The sequence below is a fragment of the Melopsittacus undulatus genome, chromosome 1 (genome assembly GCF_012275295.1).
Source record: "Melopsittacus undulatus isolate bMelUnd1 chromosome 1, bMelUnd1.mat.Z, whole genome shotgun sequence".
Taxonomy (NCBI): Eukaryota; Metazoa; Chordata; class Aves; order Psittaciformes; family Psittaculidae; genus Melopsittacus; species Melopsittacus undulatus.
Genome location: NC_047527.1, coordinates 88921146 through 88936768, shown reverse-complemented (window position 1 = coordinate 88936768; position 15623 = coordinate 88921146). Strand labels below are relative to the sequence as shown.

General features: G+C 40.2%; 1 protein-coding gene across 1 annotated transcript in view; it reads left to right on the top strand.

Annotated features, from left to right (window-relative positions):
* The first annotated feature begins 14909 nt into the window (after nucleotides 1-14909).
* Nucleotides 14910-15623, top strand: part of LOC101880992 (uncharacterized) — a 78284-nt gene continuing 77570 nt past the window's right edge. Inside the window, exon 1 of the mRNA XM_031049751.2 lies at nucleotides 14910-14921. Within this exon, the coding sequence (XP_030905611.2) occupies nucleotides 14910-14921 (12 nt within the window). The remainder of the gene's footprint in view (nucleotides 14922-15623) is intronic.

Below are 15623 nucleotides of genomic sequence, written 5' to 3'. Positions count from 1 at the left end.
TCCGCACTTGCTTGATGCTTTCTTCAACAGACAAATGGTTCTCTGAGAACTTGATTACCAATTGAGCTTACTACAAAGCCAGATGTCAAGAGGAGCTGGATACCAGTATTGTATAGGGAATCAAATAAGAAACATTTTACTGATGCAGAAGCTGCTTCTGAGGGACAGCAGGAGGAGTGGACAGAAAGCTGTTTGATGTCCAGCCTAGAGCCCTGCTCTTGGCACACTTAGTCAGTTGCTCCTTGACTAGAGGGGACTAGTCCCTACTCTCCTTTTAGCCACTGCTCCTGTTGCTCACCCCCTACAGTCTGTCTTGCCATGGAACATACATGCTTAATCTGCTGGGGGGAGAGTAAAAAGCAACACCTATTCTAACAAGCACCACCTTTTTTCCCCCGTTGTTTGTTAGTGGTGTGGGTAATATAATTCTTCTGTTCAGAATTCTTCTACGCTGCTTTACACTTGACTTCCTGTGTCAAGTGGTCAAGACCTACATCTGGAAATTATGCAGTAACAACATTTTTGTTCCTTCCTTGCTACATCAGGAATATTTATTTGGACCATTTATATACCATAGTCTGCCAGATGGTATGAGAAATAAAGCAACACCAACTATCTTTCTTATAGTGTTATTCTGTGACATTGTCACTTCATAAGATTTCCTGAGATTTTCTTTGGCTCAGGTTGTTAAAATTGGCCACAGTTATGTTTCTGTTTTGAGGATAAGGGAGTACCTGTCTGAATTCATGCTTTCATGTTCACCGGCATGTAGATAATTTACCAAGTTGTGTTGAAAAGGTACAGAAAAGAGAATGTGAAACTGATGCTGGCCATGATTTCAGAATATAGAGATGTTTGCTCACTGTAAGCAAAGTATCTTCACTGATCATAGCAATCATTACACAGAGTTACATACTGCTTTCTTTCTGCACACTTCCATACTTTTAGATGCTTTGATTTTCCAATTGCTTCTGAGCTCAATCTTTCAGGTAACCCTTCAGATACCTACAAAGCCTTTATATTTTCATCTACACTCATTCTGTAAGAGGATGAATGAGACAAAATAACTGTTCTGAGTGCCCAGTGTTGTAGTAAGAGTATATAATCCCTTTTTGTGTTAACCAGTGGATTCTGGGGAGGGTTTCTGAATATCTGGAAACCCTGCTGTGACATTGACATTTCTCTCAGAAGGGGCCCCAGTCAGTGAGGATAAATTTGCAGGCAATCCACCCAGGATTTTTCCATGTCATGAAGGGAATGGTGAGGAACTCTGAACAGATGACTCAGTGATGCTAGTGCTGAGTTAGACTTATCACTGTACCCATTGCACAGGCACGCAGTCCACACCCTATTTCTTCCTCTGCCCACATACAAATGTGTCATCTATCTGTGCGTGACTGAAGTGCTCATATCAGACACATTTACCTGCCAAAACTGTGGGAAGTGTCCTAAAAGGTTGTTTTCTTCTGACTTTTCAAATATTTCTCTCCTCTCTGATCATTCTATCCCCTCTTTGGATCTCTTATATATTCTAGGCTGTCTGCTTCTGCATGTAGGTCTGCATGGGAGAACTGCACTTGCAGAGTCATTTCTGAGTCATGTTGATCTAAAGAAAGCTAGTGGGAGGGAGCTGCTAAGCTAAAACAATATAGGGAATAGAAATGGATCCCCTTGCTTATTTAGGATATAAATATTGTCTCTTAATGACAGTTATTCCATTCAAAGATTAGCTTGGGTTAGTGGAATTGATAAAGACGTATGCTCTTTATTTCCATGAATAGCAGAGGTTTAAAATGTGGCCATATCTGGCATGCCATCCATATGTAAGTCATGCTAGAATCAGTTTAATTCTATGAAACTTAGCGCTATGAAATTAATTCACGTTCACCACACTAAGAGAGGCTGTGAATTCATTCAGCTACCAGGAAAAAGTTACTTTCTAATCTAAGGGTATGTGAACACACTTATCTTAAGGTTTCACATTAAATTTTCAGATGTATTAGAGTTGTAACCTTCCAGGTACTTGGTCGGGACTTGAGTATGTACGTATCACTGAGATTAGGAACTTCAAGCAAAGCTCTTTGTGGTTTCATAGGTCTGGGGTGGTTTTGAAAGTCTAAGGCTTCAAGCCATCTTTTAGAGCATAGGAGATCCTAAGTTTTCCTAGACAAAGGACCTCAAAACAAAAGTGGAAGCTAAGGCATGGTCCTTGAGAAAGTGGTTTCTAAGTTACCTTCACCAAAAGGGAAAGTGGAAACATGATCTGGCTGGGAAAAGCTGCTCTAGGTGCTGCTTACAGACCAATTCCTTCCTAATGCTAAGCAGCCTGTAGCTGGAGGGAAGAGATTTCTCCTATGAAAATGACTAAAGAAGAAAATAGAGGAAAATTAATTTTTCCTATTCTCCTTTCCCTCTCAGAGGACTGGGGATTAATGTCTTTTGAAGAAGGCATACATGTGGAGGCATGGTAGAAAACCAAGATTTACAGCAGCTATCATGAAATTCTCTTGGTTCACTTTCCTTTGACCGCTGGTCCCAATAATTCCTGATGTGAACTGAAACCTGAAGATTTCAGAGAGTCCTACTTATGAACCGAGTCATGGCTGAGTCACATCCTGCCTTATCTGACATTGCACAAGTGATCCAGCAAAAACGGCGTGATGTGACTCCTCTATGGTAATTTAAATGAGAAGAATGGTTGCTGGCATGCATTTCTCAACATGTGGTACAGCAAAATACTTTTCTGCAGAACTGTCAGCAAGGCTGGTGCAGAACAAAGGAGGTGCAGGCATTAATCTGGGATAATGATGGACAAGAGGAGGTGGGAGGAGCTGAGAAGATTTGAGTCTTGTAGCTTGTGACAATTTTTACTGGAAAGACAGGAGCACAAGTCTGACTAGTTCCCAAATGAGTCTTAATTGTTTGGCTAGTATTTAAGAAGCAACTTACTGTATTAATGGCAGCAATACAAAGGAAAAGAGAAAAATCTTTATCAGTCATCTTTACTTTGGTTTTATTTAACTTTTATATCTAAAACTACTTAAATATAACTGTAAACACACATCACAGTGCTCTTAGTATCAGAGTTAAGATGCTGTTACATGGAAACAGGAAAAAGAAGGAGCGATGTGACATAACATCTACAAGTGATGAGTAGTGTTCCTCAGGGGTTGGTGTTGGGACTGGTGTTTAACATCTTAGTTGATGACATGCACAATGGGATTGAGTGTATCTTTAGCCAACTTGCCAACGCTGCCAAGCTATATGGAGAGGCTGACACGCTGGAGGGAAAGGATGCCATCCAGATGGACCTTGGCAGACTTGGGAGATGGGCCAGTGCAAACTTCATGAAGTTCAACAAAGACAAGTGCAAGGTCCTGCACATGGGTTGGGGCAATTGCAAGCACAAATACAGGCTGGTTGGAAGAATGGATTGAGTGCAGCCCTGAGGGGAAAGACTTGGGGAGGTTGGTTGATGACAAATGATCATGACACAGCAGTGTGTGCTTGCAGCCTAGAAACCAACCATATGCTGGGCTGTATCAACAGGAGTGTGACCAGCAGGTTGAGGGAGATGGTTCTCCCCCTCTGCCTTGCTCTCCTGAGACCACACCTGGAGTACTGCTTTCAGCTCTGGGGCCCTGTTGTGGTTTAACCCCAGCCAGCAACTAAGCACCACACAGCCACTCACTTTCCTCTAGTGGGATGGGGAAGAGAATTGGAAGCTAAAAGTGACAGAAATCATGGGTTGAGGTAAAGACAATTAATAGGAAGCAAAACCCATGTACACAAGCAAAGCAAAACAAGAGCAAATCATCATTCCCAATCAACAAGCAGGTGTTAAGCATCTCCAGGAAAACAGGGCTTTTTAATGTGTGATGATGAGTTGTGAAGACAAATACCATAACTCCAAACATCCTGGGACTATCATTAGCAGCAGCCTGCAATGTTTGGAGTTTGAAGGTTGATGTAGCTTTACTAAAAAGTGTGGATAACAGCCTATGAAGGCTGAAGACCTGGCACAAGATCCCTGCTAATACTGGCTGTTGTTTTCCTATTGCTTACAATTCCTTCATGTAAGAACAGGCAAACTTACTGCTGATATAGAGCCCTATCTGACTGGGTTTCATGTGGCCTCATTCTTCTATATCCATGATCATGGCAACCTGTTTCACACCCACATGGGATTTCTCAGTTTCCGCTGCTGCCTCTTTCAGGTATCTTTGTGATATATGAAGCAGGTTCTAGTGTTTAGTAACTTTCTGCACCTGTAGTGCTATTGGTTTTGGACACTGCAGTTGATTTTCCTCACTTGGGCAAGTCAAGATACAAACTATGCCTCTGGGCTTAGTGCTAGAAAGTATTCAGTAGCACCATTTGCAGATGGTGTGAAGGAAGATGCTCTCAAGGCATCTTGTCAGTGTCAAGGCTAAAATTTCATGGTCTAAGCTGAAGAAAATTCTTTGCACCCTGATATGAAAGCAGCCTGTTCCTGTTGTCTGTGTGCCAAAGGAAGCTGTTTCTTAGTTGATGAATGAGGTATGAAGTATAAACTTCACACTGAGACTCGTGCAGAAGGGGATTGAGTGCTCCTGGTCAGCTTGAACCAGATGTTGGCATATAGGTTGAGATTTCTTTCTGAAGAACAACATACAGGCTTGTTCTGGTTGAAATGGAAACAAGGGTTGTATCTTACAGAAACTCATTAGGGACTGTAGTGATAGGACAAGGGGTAGCGGGTTAAAACTTTAACAGGGAAAGTTTAGATTGGATATAAGGAGGAAGTTCTTTACTGTAAGGGTGGTGAGGCACTGGAATGGGTTGCCCAGGGAAGTTATGAATGCTTCATCCCTGGAGGTGTTCAAGGCCAGGTTGGACAGAGGCTTGGGTGACATGGTTTAGTGTGAGTTGTCCATGGGGGGTGGGGGTAGGGTTGGAACTAGATGATCTTACGGTCCTTTCCAAGCCTAACTATTCTATGATTCTATGATTAGGTTATTTCTGTTCTCACCCCAAATCTGATTTCCAAAAATGCCTTTTTTTTCCCAACACAAGGAGCCTATGAGCACAGTAGATGCGCTCAGGCGCAGTGCATGGGACAGCTCATCTCCTGAGGAGGCAGAGTGTTGCACCCTTTCTTGCACAGCCAAAGCTGTTCCCCCTGCAGGCGATGGCTTTCATGCAAGGATGCTTTCCTGGTGGCTTCCAAAATCCAGTTCAGACAGGGTGAACTCTAAGGGTGTGAAAAAGGTTCCTTGGTCTGGCAAGCTTGACCCAGCTTTTCCTAGCTTGTATGCCCATGCTGTCCACCAGTCTTTGTAGTTTAGCTTGGAGACTTGTCCAGTGTTACACAATAAACCTGAAGTAAAGCCAAGAGCTGAATCTAAGTTTTTTGTGTCTAAGTAGAATATTTTGATTCCTGAAAATTACTTCCTTTCTGTGACTTTTCTCCTTGGGGTGGGGAGGGAGAGAGAGTTAGGGGAGTTAAAAAAAAAGTTAGTGCTTTTAACATACTGAGTGTCTGCATATGCTTTGTTGTGGAATTTGTGGTGTAGTGAATCTAGATAAATCTTTTTGTTAAGGTGAACCCATATTTGAACTCAACATTAAAGACTACAAACCTATTATAATTCTTGTTAGAGGACAAAATAACTCTTGAAAAATACTATGCCTGTTGTTTTTGCAGATGGGATGATCAAGAGGATTGTTGGTTCTGATCTGTCCTATTGTTTTTCTGTACTGTTGTTGTAAATGGTTGATGGAAAAAAGTAGTCAATATAGTGAAGCGTCACTGTTAGCATCATAAAACCACCACCTTTAAGACTCTGCATACTTTCCTTCCATCCATCCATTCTAGCCAAATACCATGGATATGTCTGGTTTACTGGCATTAAACAGTGTATTTAAGACGACAATAAAGTGCTAGGAAGTTTATAGTGTGCTACCAAGGACCAGTAATCACATGATATTTGTTGCTGACTCTGATATGTTGGGTCTAGTACAAGCGAAGATGAAAGCTCTCAAAGTTAGAGGCAAGCTTTATAATGCCCATTATTTGTTCTTATGTATATAAGCAGAACATCCAAAATGTGTTCATCTATTGCAAGTAGCTGAAGCAACTGTGTTTGACCAGGTAGCCAGAGGATGGTTTGCATGTTAGTCTCAGCCCATAGTCCTGCAGTCATGCCACTTTGGAGCACCTTTGGGATCTTATGGAGTCCTGCTAGATTTTGCTCACTGCAGCATAAACATCTTGTGATGAATTCTGTTTTGTTTCGCTTTATTTGGTCTTAATTAATTGAAAGGCCCAAGAACCAGTTGAAAGAATACATGTGACAGATCAGTCGGCTTCACTCTCCCAGCAGATGAAAATGTTTCCTAATCTAGCTCTCCAGTGCTCTGGAAGCTTCTCCAAAACCTCAGAAATTTTTAGTTTTTTTATGGATCTTAAGAAAGAACAAGGCAGACCCATTTCTTTTTCACCTTAAAGATAACCTTCAGGAAAGTGTGAAGTGTTAAAAGAGCAAAATCAGTCTGATTTAAAAAGTTATGGCTAATCAATAGCTTGAAGTTATTACTGGTCTGCTGAGTTGTTGTAACCTAAAGGGACCCATCTGCCATTCCTGCTGTAGGTAAACCAGATCAGCACAGGTTTCACTTGATAAGCAAGAGGAGTAGCAAATAGCCACTAGTAAGAATTTTTTATGTAAATTATATTTTTTTTTAATTCAACTAAATAGCTAAGCCCCTTGTCAGTAAACGAACATGAATGAATTATGGTAACAAGAAAGCATATATGATCTTGTGTTATAGCAACACCCTATTTAACTCTGTGTTGACTCTGCTGTTAATGTTTGGAGAAGGAAACCGCCTGCTTTCTAGGGTAAGAAAGAATCATGTTAAAATTTCTGATGGAATAGTGCTCAGTATTTGAGCTATCTTATACCCACTTCAATGCTTTCAGTTTTTAGAGTGTACAGTAAGTATCTGAAACTGCTTTCACCTTCACTAAATGAGAAATAATTCTCTCAAGCCAGTGAAATTATACCAATCTGAAACTGCTGAAAATGATGTTAGAATGAGCTCCTTAAGTCCTTAATTTGGTATTTGGGTGGGAGAGAGGAAGGGAGGATGAAGGATCAGAAAAAAATGAAGTGCAACCATACCTTTTCAGTTCTGTAGAAATTTTTACGTGTTCTCTTACTACAAATGCTCTCAGTTGGGACTGGGGAGTCTGATATATTCAATGAAGTAATTAATGCAAACAGAGAAGTGTGTGCATGTTTATCAGAATTAAAACCTATGAATTAGACTTCCTTTTCAATTATTCTTCCATTTATTATGCAATATGTTTTTCAATTGTAGTAATTGTCCAAACCAAATCCTAAATAGTCACCTTGTATCTCCAATAATTGCTACATGCTTTGTAGAGTTGCTCTTCAAACTCCTTTTCCTGTAGTAGTAAAAAATACAGTATTAAAAGCTATTTTTAGATTGAACTGTGGGTGTAACACAAGCTAGGAAGAGCCACGAAAGTAAAAACTCAACAAAGCAAGAGATGCTGGGGAAACAGCATTTTCTGGCTCAGCTTACCTGCTTCTCAAGTGAAGCTGTCTCTTTTGACAGAGGCTATCAAAATGTCAGTACACCATTAAAACCTCAAACTTCTCTGATCTGTAAGCCTTTTGCTTGCCCTTTACAGAAAGGCATATTTTCTGTCATCTTAATTCCAGACCACCAATTCCAGTCAGAGCAAACAGTTGTATGCAGACAGTGGCACCTAAGCTGGTGAGAAGGGAGCAGGGCTTCCCTGATCTTCCCCAGGCAGCAGGCATGTGCTATTCAGGAGGGCTGGACTGCAGTAGCATGTCTACTCTGTGGTTCTAAATCATCAAGTCATTGCTGCTATCTTGGTGAAGTATTTCTCCCTCCTCTTTTGTTTTTTTTTTTTTTATTAACAATACATATTGTAATAGAGAATTTCTAGTAGAATCTGTTTTTAGCACTCCTGACATCAACCAAAGCAGTTTTCTGATCGTTCTGATGATAGAGAAACATAAATATTTTTAGATCCTTAGTTTATGGGGCTGGCAGTAAACTCTAACATCATTATGGGGTTGAGTTTTAGGATATGCTTTCTCTGATGGGAAAGCTCTCTTAGGGATCTTCTTCCTTGCTGGAGTTCCTTGTGCTCTGGATGTGTTGATACAGCCATGTGCAGGACCAGTGAAGTGATTGAAGATAAATAAAAAAGGCAAGTGTTTTGGGGACAGGTATTTTTAACCCAGCTTAGATCTACAGTAATATCAGCCCAATGAGACTGCAGTGAGCTTCAGCCCAGGGAGAGGTATGAATGGCTGGAGAGAAGTGGGCAGAGAGTAGAAACTTATTAAGCTGCTTTGTCACTAAGGAAAACATGTCATGGGATTGCTGCTGACACTTCTATTCCATTGGATGATATGGAAGTCATGCAGAGGGCATCTCGTTTTTATAGCTACTCCATCAGTAGGAAACCAGCTTTGGGCCTATTGGACTATCCTAAAATGCAAGAATTTGGCTAAAGTCATGTTTGACTATCTTTTGCCTGCTGAAGGTCTTGAGGTGGCTGTTTTGCACATATAATAAATGAGATATTGCTAATATTTTTTTCAAAGGGAGATCTGGTTGTGAGAAAATGGAACAGGTTGCTCTAAGAAGTTGTGGATGCCCCCTCTGTGGGCATGTTCAAGGTCAGGTTGGATGGGGCTTTGAGCAACATGGTCTAGTGGAAGGTGTCCTTGCTCATGGCAGGGGGTAGGAAGTAGGTGATCTTTATAAGGTCCTTGCAACCCAACACATTCTATGAGTTTGAATCCAAGAGTCAGAATACCCATTGCTGACTTTCTGGCTGGAAAAAAAAAAGAGCACTGTAGCAGCTAACCACACTGGCCAAGGATACATAATTTAAAAGATGGCAGGAATGATTTTCCAGCTATTATTGATTGAAAATTAATGGAAACCACTACAGATTTCAGGCTGTGTGTCTCTGGGTCTTATCAGCTAATCAGATCTTAAAAACCAAGCTTCAACTATGTCGATTAGTCAAAATATGCCTTTGCACAATGCCATTTCTAATTAGTAGCATAAAAACAGTGTTGTTAAGACCCTATTTTGTATCACTACCTCAGTTTCCCTTCATCTGTACTCATTGGTTATGTCTTGTTAACAAGTGCCTGACACAGGAATGCACTCATTGGGTTGAATATATTGATATATATGTATAGTCAATGTCAGCTAGCAGACAGAATAACATAAGGAGGAGTAATGTGAATGTATGAACAAATAGCCTATGTTGTTTCATGTTGATATGTATATGACACTAATCCAGAAACTCATGCCAGAAGCAAGTGAAATATGTTTTGAACCACTAGAAGTATTCCTTCTGGGATTGGTCATACGGTATAATTTCTGTCTCTGACTGAAAGAAAACTCTACTGATTTATTAGCAACAGTATTGATATCTGAAGTGGTATATGTGCAGAAAGTGTTACTTTTACAAGATGCATTTATGCGTATTTTCCAGTGTATCCTTGCTTAATTCAGAGAGAAGACCTTTTAACATTACATTTTCATACATACATTTGAAATCTTGATCTGTAACTGATTTATAGGGAAACTTTCATGGAGAACTATGCTTCAATAATCATAGGTCCATTCCTTAAACTGCAGAGTAAAAATAATTTCTGATTGGTTGACTTATCTTTGTAGTGGTAGTGGAAACCAGAGAATGAATAGCAGAAATTAATGAGAAAGTGCTGAAATCTATGGCCAATGCAGATGGTCACAAAATGAACTATTTACTCCCTGAAAATAAATTGGGGAGAAAACTTGTACACACTTTTAAAGGAAGTTGGAGCTGTTGTTGCCAAAGTTGTGCACAGGCAAAATGTATTGTCTTTGCTGACATGTTTACTGATGGTATTTTCTACCTGTCCAGATTTTTATTTACTTTTGCATATGGTGTCCCCTTATCTTTTACAGTATTGTTTTTTCACAAGAAAAATTATTCACTAGTTTTGTCTTTAAAGGGGATATGTTATTTATTTCATGTACAGGTCAGTACTTCTAATTGAAATGCTACTGCAATGTGGAGGCTGTGTTATTTAAGAGTTGTAAGTCACAAAAGTTTTCTGTAATGAAAAGAACCTTTTGTACTGGATAAGGACTGGGATGTAGATGGAAGGGAGAAGTAAGACCAATGGTGGTGATGAGCTTCCTGGCATGATGACATTGTATCCAGAGGGGTCAACAGAAACCCATCACAGCTGGTAATGCAGGCAAATGCAGAATATTATTGTGTCTGTTTTACAAGCGGAAAACTGGAGGAAAAAGAGATTTAGGCATTACTGTGATCATAAGTAATGCTATTTCCTTATCGTGCTCAGTCACTCAATTATGTTACCATCTTGACATGAGCTGTTCCTAAAACTTCTAGTGGGAAGCCATGCCAAAGAAAAAACTGGCCGGCAAAACTGGGAGCTTGTCATCCCATTCTGGAAGGCCTTTTGTCCAGACTGGGGCTGGCTTTGCTCTTCCTCCAGTACTGACTTTACCTCTAAAAATACTAGTGCTTTCAAACATGAGTCCTGGAACTTCATTAGGAGATGATCATTTATAAACCAGGCTCTGAAAGCACTGTGATGAGGGTTTGTGTATGGTGCTTTCTGTTTGGTGGGAAATAGGAATATTGGAAAGAGGCCACAGAAATTAAAATTTGGCATTTGCTGCTTCTACAGGAATTGCTGGCATTATCTAGTGTACTTGTTTTGGCTGAGATAGAGTTAAATTTCCTCATAGTAACTTGTATGGGACTATGTTTTGAATTTGTGATAGAAGTATTGATAACACAGGGATGTTTTAATTACTGCTGAGCAGTGCTCTCACAGAATCAAAGCCTTTCCTGTTTCTCACCCCACCTACCAGTGAGTAGATTGGGGGTGCACAAGAAGTTGTGAGGGGACAAAGTTAAGACAGCTGACGCCCACTGATTGAAGGGACATCTCACCATACAATGTCATGCTCAGCAGTAAAACTGGGGTTGAGAGGCATGGGTGGCAATTGGCCAGGGCTGCCACTGGAGACAATCAGGGCACTGGTTGGTGGTGAGAAATTGTTTGACTTTGCATCACTTGTAGTCTGTGTCCAGCTCTGTTGCTTCTTTTCCTCCCTTAAAAAAAAAATAATAATCTGTCTTTATCTCAATTCATGAGTTTTTGCCCAGTTACCCTTTTATTTCTTTCCCCCATTTCACTGGAGGGGGGTTGGACTAGATGACCTTTCGAGGTCCCTTCCAACCCTTGGGATTCTGTGATTCTGTTGGTGAGTAAACAGCTGAGTGATGCTTGGCTGCCTACTGAGGTTTATCAACAGAAAAGTTGTTATCTATCTACTTTTTCAAGTACATAGAAAATGGTTAGGAACACTACAACATATCAAGAAAAGTAAGTGAATGTGAGGTTAATTTTGTGAGTTAATAATCTTTATGAAAGCATATTTGCAGTAAACTCCTTTTAAATTAAAAAAAAATATAAAAGGCTAGAAATGATGTGAGATTACTTTGAAGGACCTGGTCCCAAAATTGGTGATTAAAGAAGGATAAGCACAGCGCTTGTGGCTTCAAAGGTCAGTCTTGCTGAATTTATGTGACTGATGGATTCCTTTCACCAGAGGTGCAATTTTCCCCTGAAGAAATACTTCTTCAAGACCAGTGCTAGCTAGCTGGTATTTATGGGAGAGTCCAAAGGGAATTACAAGTAGGTTGTTAGGGTTATCATTTACTCTGTGGTTTCTGCCAATATTGTATCACAGAGATCCCACAGCACTTCTTCTTAGCATGTGATAAATTGTGTACCAGGTGAAGGTGAGAAAGGAGTGAGGGCAGCCACTATGATGACAAACTGTTGCTTTGCTACTACTGCCATGAACCTGCTATTTCTCTGCCAGCAGTCACCAGCACCTTAAGTGTGCCCAGCATTGCTCTCCTTGGCCTGTGGTAAGACGCCTGCACATCTGGGAGTCCTTTAAGGAAATACTGAGTACATGGCTCAAACGGAACAATTTTTTCCTTCTGCATGCCACTGTGGCCAGAGTAGTGCATTTTATGGCTACGTTTGCAAGACCCTTATTGTATACCAGCTCTGCATGCAGCCCAAGTGATTTCCAGTAGCTGATATAGCATAAAATATCAACTAGTATGAAAAAGAGGTACATCGGCCTGCTCCAGTGGGAAGGTGTGCCGTTTTGATCTCTTCCAGATATGACTGGTGACAGGAGCCTCTCTGTACAGTTGTGGTGTTATAAGAGATATTTTTGTTGCATCTCTCTATTTATTTAACTTTTTGATTAAAAATGGATTATTTTCATTACAGAAAGCTATTCAGATACTTGTGCATTTAATGTAGCTTCCTTAGGTTTTTTCCCCACTAGAGGAATAAAATGAAAAAAAAAAAGTATCCAGTTTAAGAGCTTCTAATGGTTGTTTTGCTTTTTCATTATATTGCAAATGTACTTAGAAGTAACTAAAGTCCATCCCTAAATCATGCAAAACATTATATCAGATGGGCATAAAATAAAATATTTGGTGGGATCTGAAATAGATTTTTATGTTGTGTTTTAACTGATGGAAAATTCACGAACTTTCTTTCTGCTGTACTCTTTCAAGACTGCAAGCCAGTTTAATGCTAATGATTCAGCTGTTATCCAGCTAAATAAAATAGGCAGATGAGGTTAAGTAAGGCCACAGTCAATGTCAGTTTATACAGTGTTGAATGTGTTGCCTGGTCAGTATTACAAAGAAAAAAAGGAAAAGCAATGTCTAGCACCTTCCTTTAATAAAAACCACCAAAGTGTCCCACACCCAAACAAACAAAAAATTTGTCCAGAAAACCCAAATAAAAGGAAGTTCCTGAACTCTAAGAAAATCACTGTTAAGACGCTAATGTTTTTAATGTCTCCTCTGAACTCATTGTTTATATATCTTTGCCTTTGCTTCCCTAATTTGGTCAATCACATTCTTTAAGATGAGACTCCAAGTCTGCCTGTTAAATGCTTGGATTCCTAAGACTACTGTGGCTTATTACTGCATCTTTGGCTTCTCTTCAAGGAGCAGATGTTGACCAGGATGTATGCTGTAAATTCACTTTTTCCATCTTTGCAAGATCTTTCTGCTGACACCTTTTTGTGGTTCTACTTAAAAAGGGAAAGGAGCCATTTCAAGCTTTTATTGGTTTTAGTTCATACAGGTTCTTCTTTCCTGTTCCTGTCTGAGTCACATCAAGGAATATGCCATGCCATCAGGATCAAAACTAGTTACCTGTTGCATTCAGTGGAGGTGCAATCAGATTAGAGTAGCAGCTGGAAAAGTGATGAAGATACTACCTTGGCCTGGAAATAAATCTCAGATTCTCTAACTGGGACTCTGGTGTTGTTTTCTGAGATATACAGTGACTACATACATAACCTGAGCCTACCTGTGTGATGTTGGTGGGGATTTATTTTCAGTATCATGAAGTGCTATGAAGCAGAGGAGTTTAGGCACTGTTTCTGCAACAGCTGTGGGCTATAGTACGAGGGCTGTTTGGGCAAAGCTGGACATAGGAGGACTGGAAGTTGCCAGAATCACAGCCTCCAGCATTGCTGCAGTGGCCTTGGCACCCCAGGGAGGGCAAAGGAATTGAGGAGTGATGGCAAAGGTCAACAGACTCTCAGCATCAGCAAAGCCTGGGCAAAAGCTCAGCCCTTCATTCATTACAGAACAACCAGAGTGACAATGCAGCCTTTTTCTGTGGAGAATCTGTGTCCCTGTCCACTGTCCATTGTGTTGATTTCAATGAAACTTAAATGGGTACTCAGAATTAAGCACTTATTTGCCTGGTGCCTTCAGGAGAGAGTTTCCTCAACTGGGGCCAAACATGTACTTTGTACAGGGCATCTTCTGACCCAAAAGGTCAATTAAAGCTTCTGAGGGACTCTAAAGGGATATTTTTAATTGTTCAAAGCCTTGTTTAGGTTTTCAGGCTCTGCAAAATAATTTGAATGTGTGTTTGTATAAATGCACAAGGGAGAAGCTGGCAAAGGAGGAAGCTTGCTATTTCTTGTGTTTCAGGTCTTGCGACTGTGGAGTGAGATTGAGTTTTGCTATTGATTTCAGTGAGCACAGGGACAACTTGTCTAGCTGTTTAGAATTAATAAATTTTTTTCCCACATGGAGATAAAAGAAGCTAGCATAAATTCGAGACATTTTTGCTGATGTGATAAATAATTTTGAAGTTATTGTATATTTGCTTAATGGTTATAAACTTAAAGTAGAGGATAATTTCCATCTTTCTAATGGAAATCCCAGTACAGGGAATGAGGCACAAGTGGGACCCACCTAAATGCTGGATGACAGAAGTATTCCCAAGTCTGGCAGATTTTGTATTGCAATCTTCAGGTTAGGTGTATTCCACAGCAGTCTCTGTGTTGGTTTAGCAGTTACTGCCTGGAGGTACGAATCATCTAGTTATGGGCTACTGCCATGTAAACCCACATCTTTGGTGTTACTTCATCTGAGCTTTAGCTGTGTTTTCCTTGTTTACTTTTGTTAACTGTTTTTTTAATGTGATCTGATGCAAAGTTGTTTTCAAAACATATAAAGTGAAGGAACAACACTGTATCTCCTCCATTTGCTCTTTGGCAAGGCAGGAGCAGGAACTGCAGCAGGAAAAGACACCCCATCCCAGCAGGCTTCTAGGCTGATGTTGTTCAAGTCTGTGTGTTAAACCTTAAGGGTATTAATGACTGTGTGCAGACTGAAAATTCAGATATGTTCCCTCTCCTTTGTTGCAGGTGAAAGCGTTTTCTGCTGCAGTTCTGAGAAAGGAAAGGCTGGCATGGAGAAAGAGGTAAGTGAAGAAAACCTATGCTTTAAAAGAAAAATTAAAGCGGTTATTCCTAGCATTGCTATTTCATAATATTATTTGTAGTGTGATGGGAGGGAAGTCAGCAGACACGTAGACTCCTTTATATCATTGACAAGTCAAAGGGATGATTAACGAGAGTACCAGACAATGTAATGGTAGGAGAAGGCCCACAGAAGTTAAACAAAAGTGCCTTCAGAATTTAGAGAATTCCCATGATCCATAGTAGAACCTCATTGTGCTTGTCTACTGTTTCTATTTTTGATTAGATTTATAAACACAGCACCACATATTTTCATGTGGCTCATAGCCCCAGGGCAGAGTGAGATTGACTGCACTGAAACTGTGAGGCTTGTGAATTTCGGGCAAGGGATGGAGTGAAATAAGTAGTGTAATTGTTTTTGTGGACTGACCGTGGGACCTCCTCTGTTCTGAATTACACATGGTTCAACCCTTTGACCTAACCAACCTCGGCAATGCCTGCTAGATCTCCTAAAGCTGTGCTGAAAGGTCCTATCAGTGACATGTTGGAACATTATCTGTCATGTGAGATGTGTGCCAACAACCATATTAAACTACATTAATTACTAGTGAGGCCATGTTTGTGACAATCTCAACTTCATTTAACCCATCATCATGTTAGTTATTGTTTAAACAGGAAGTACAACTGGGGACAATTTATGAAAT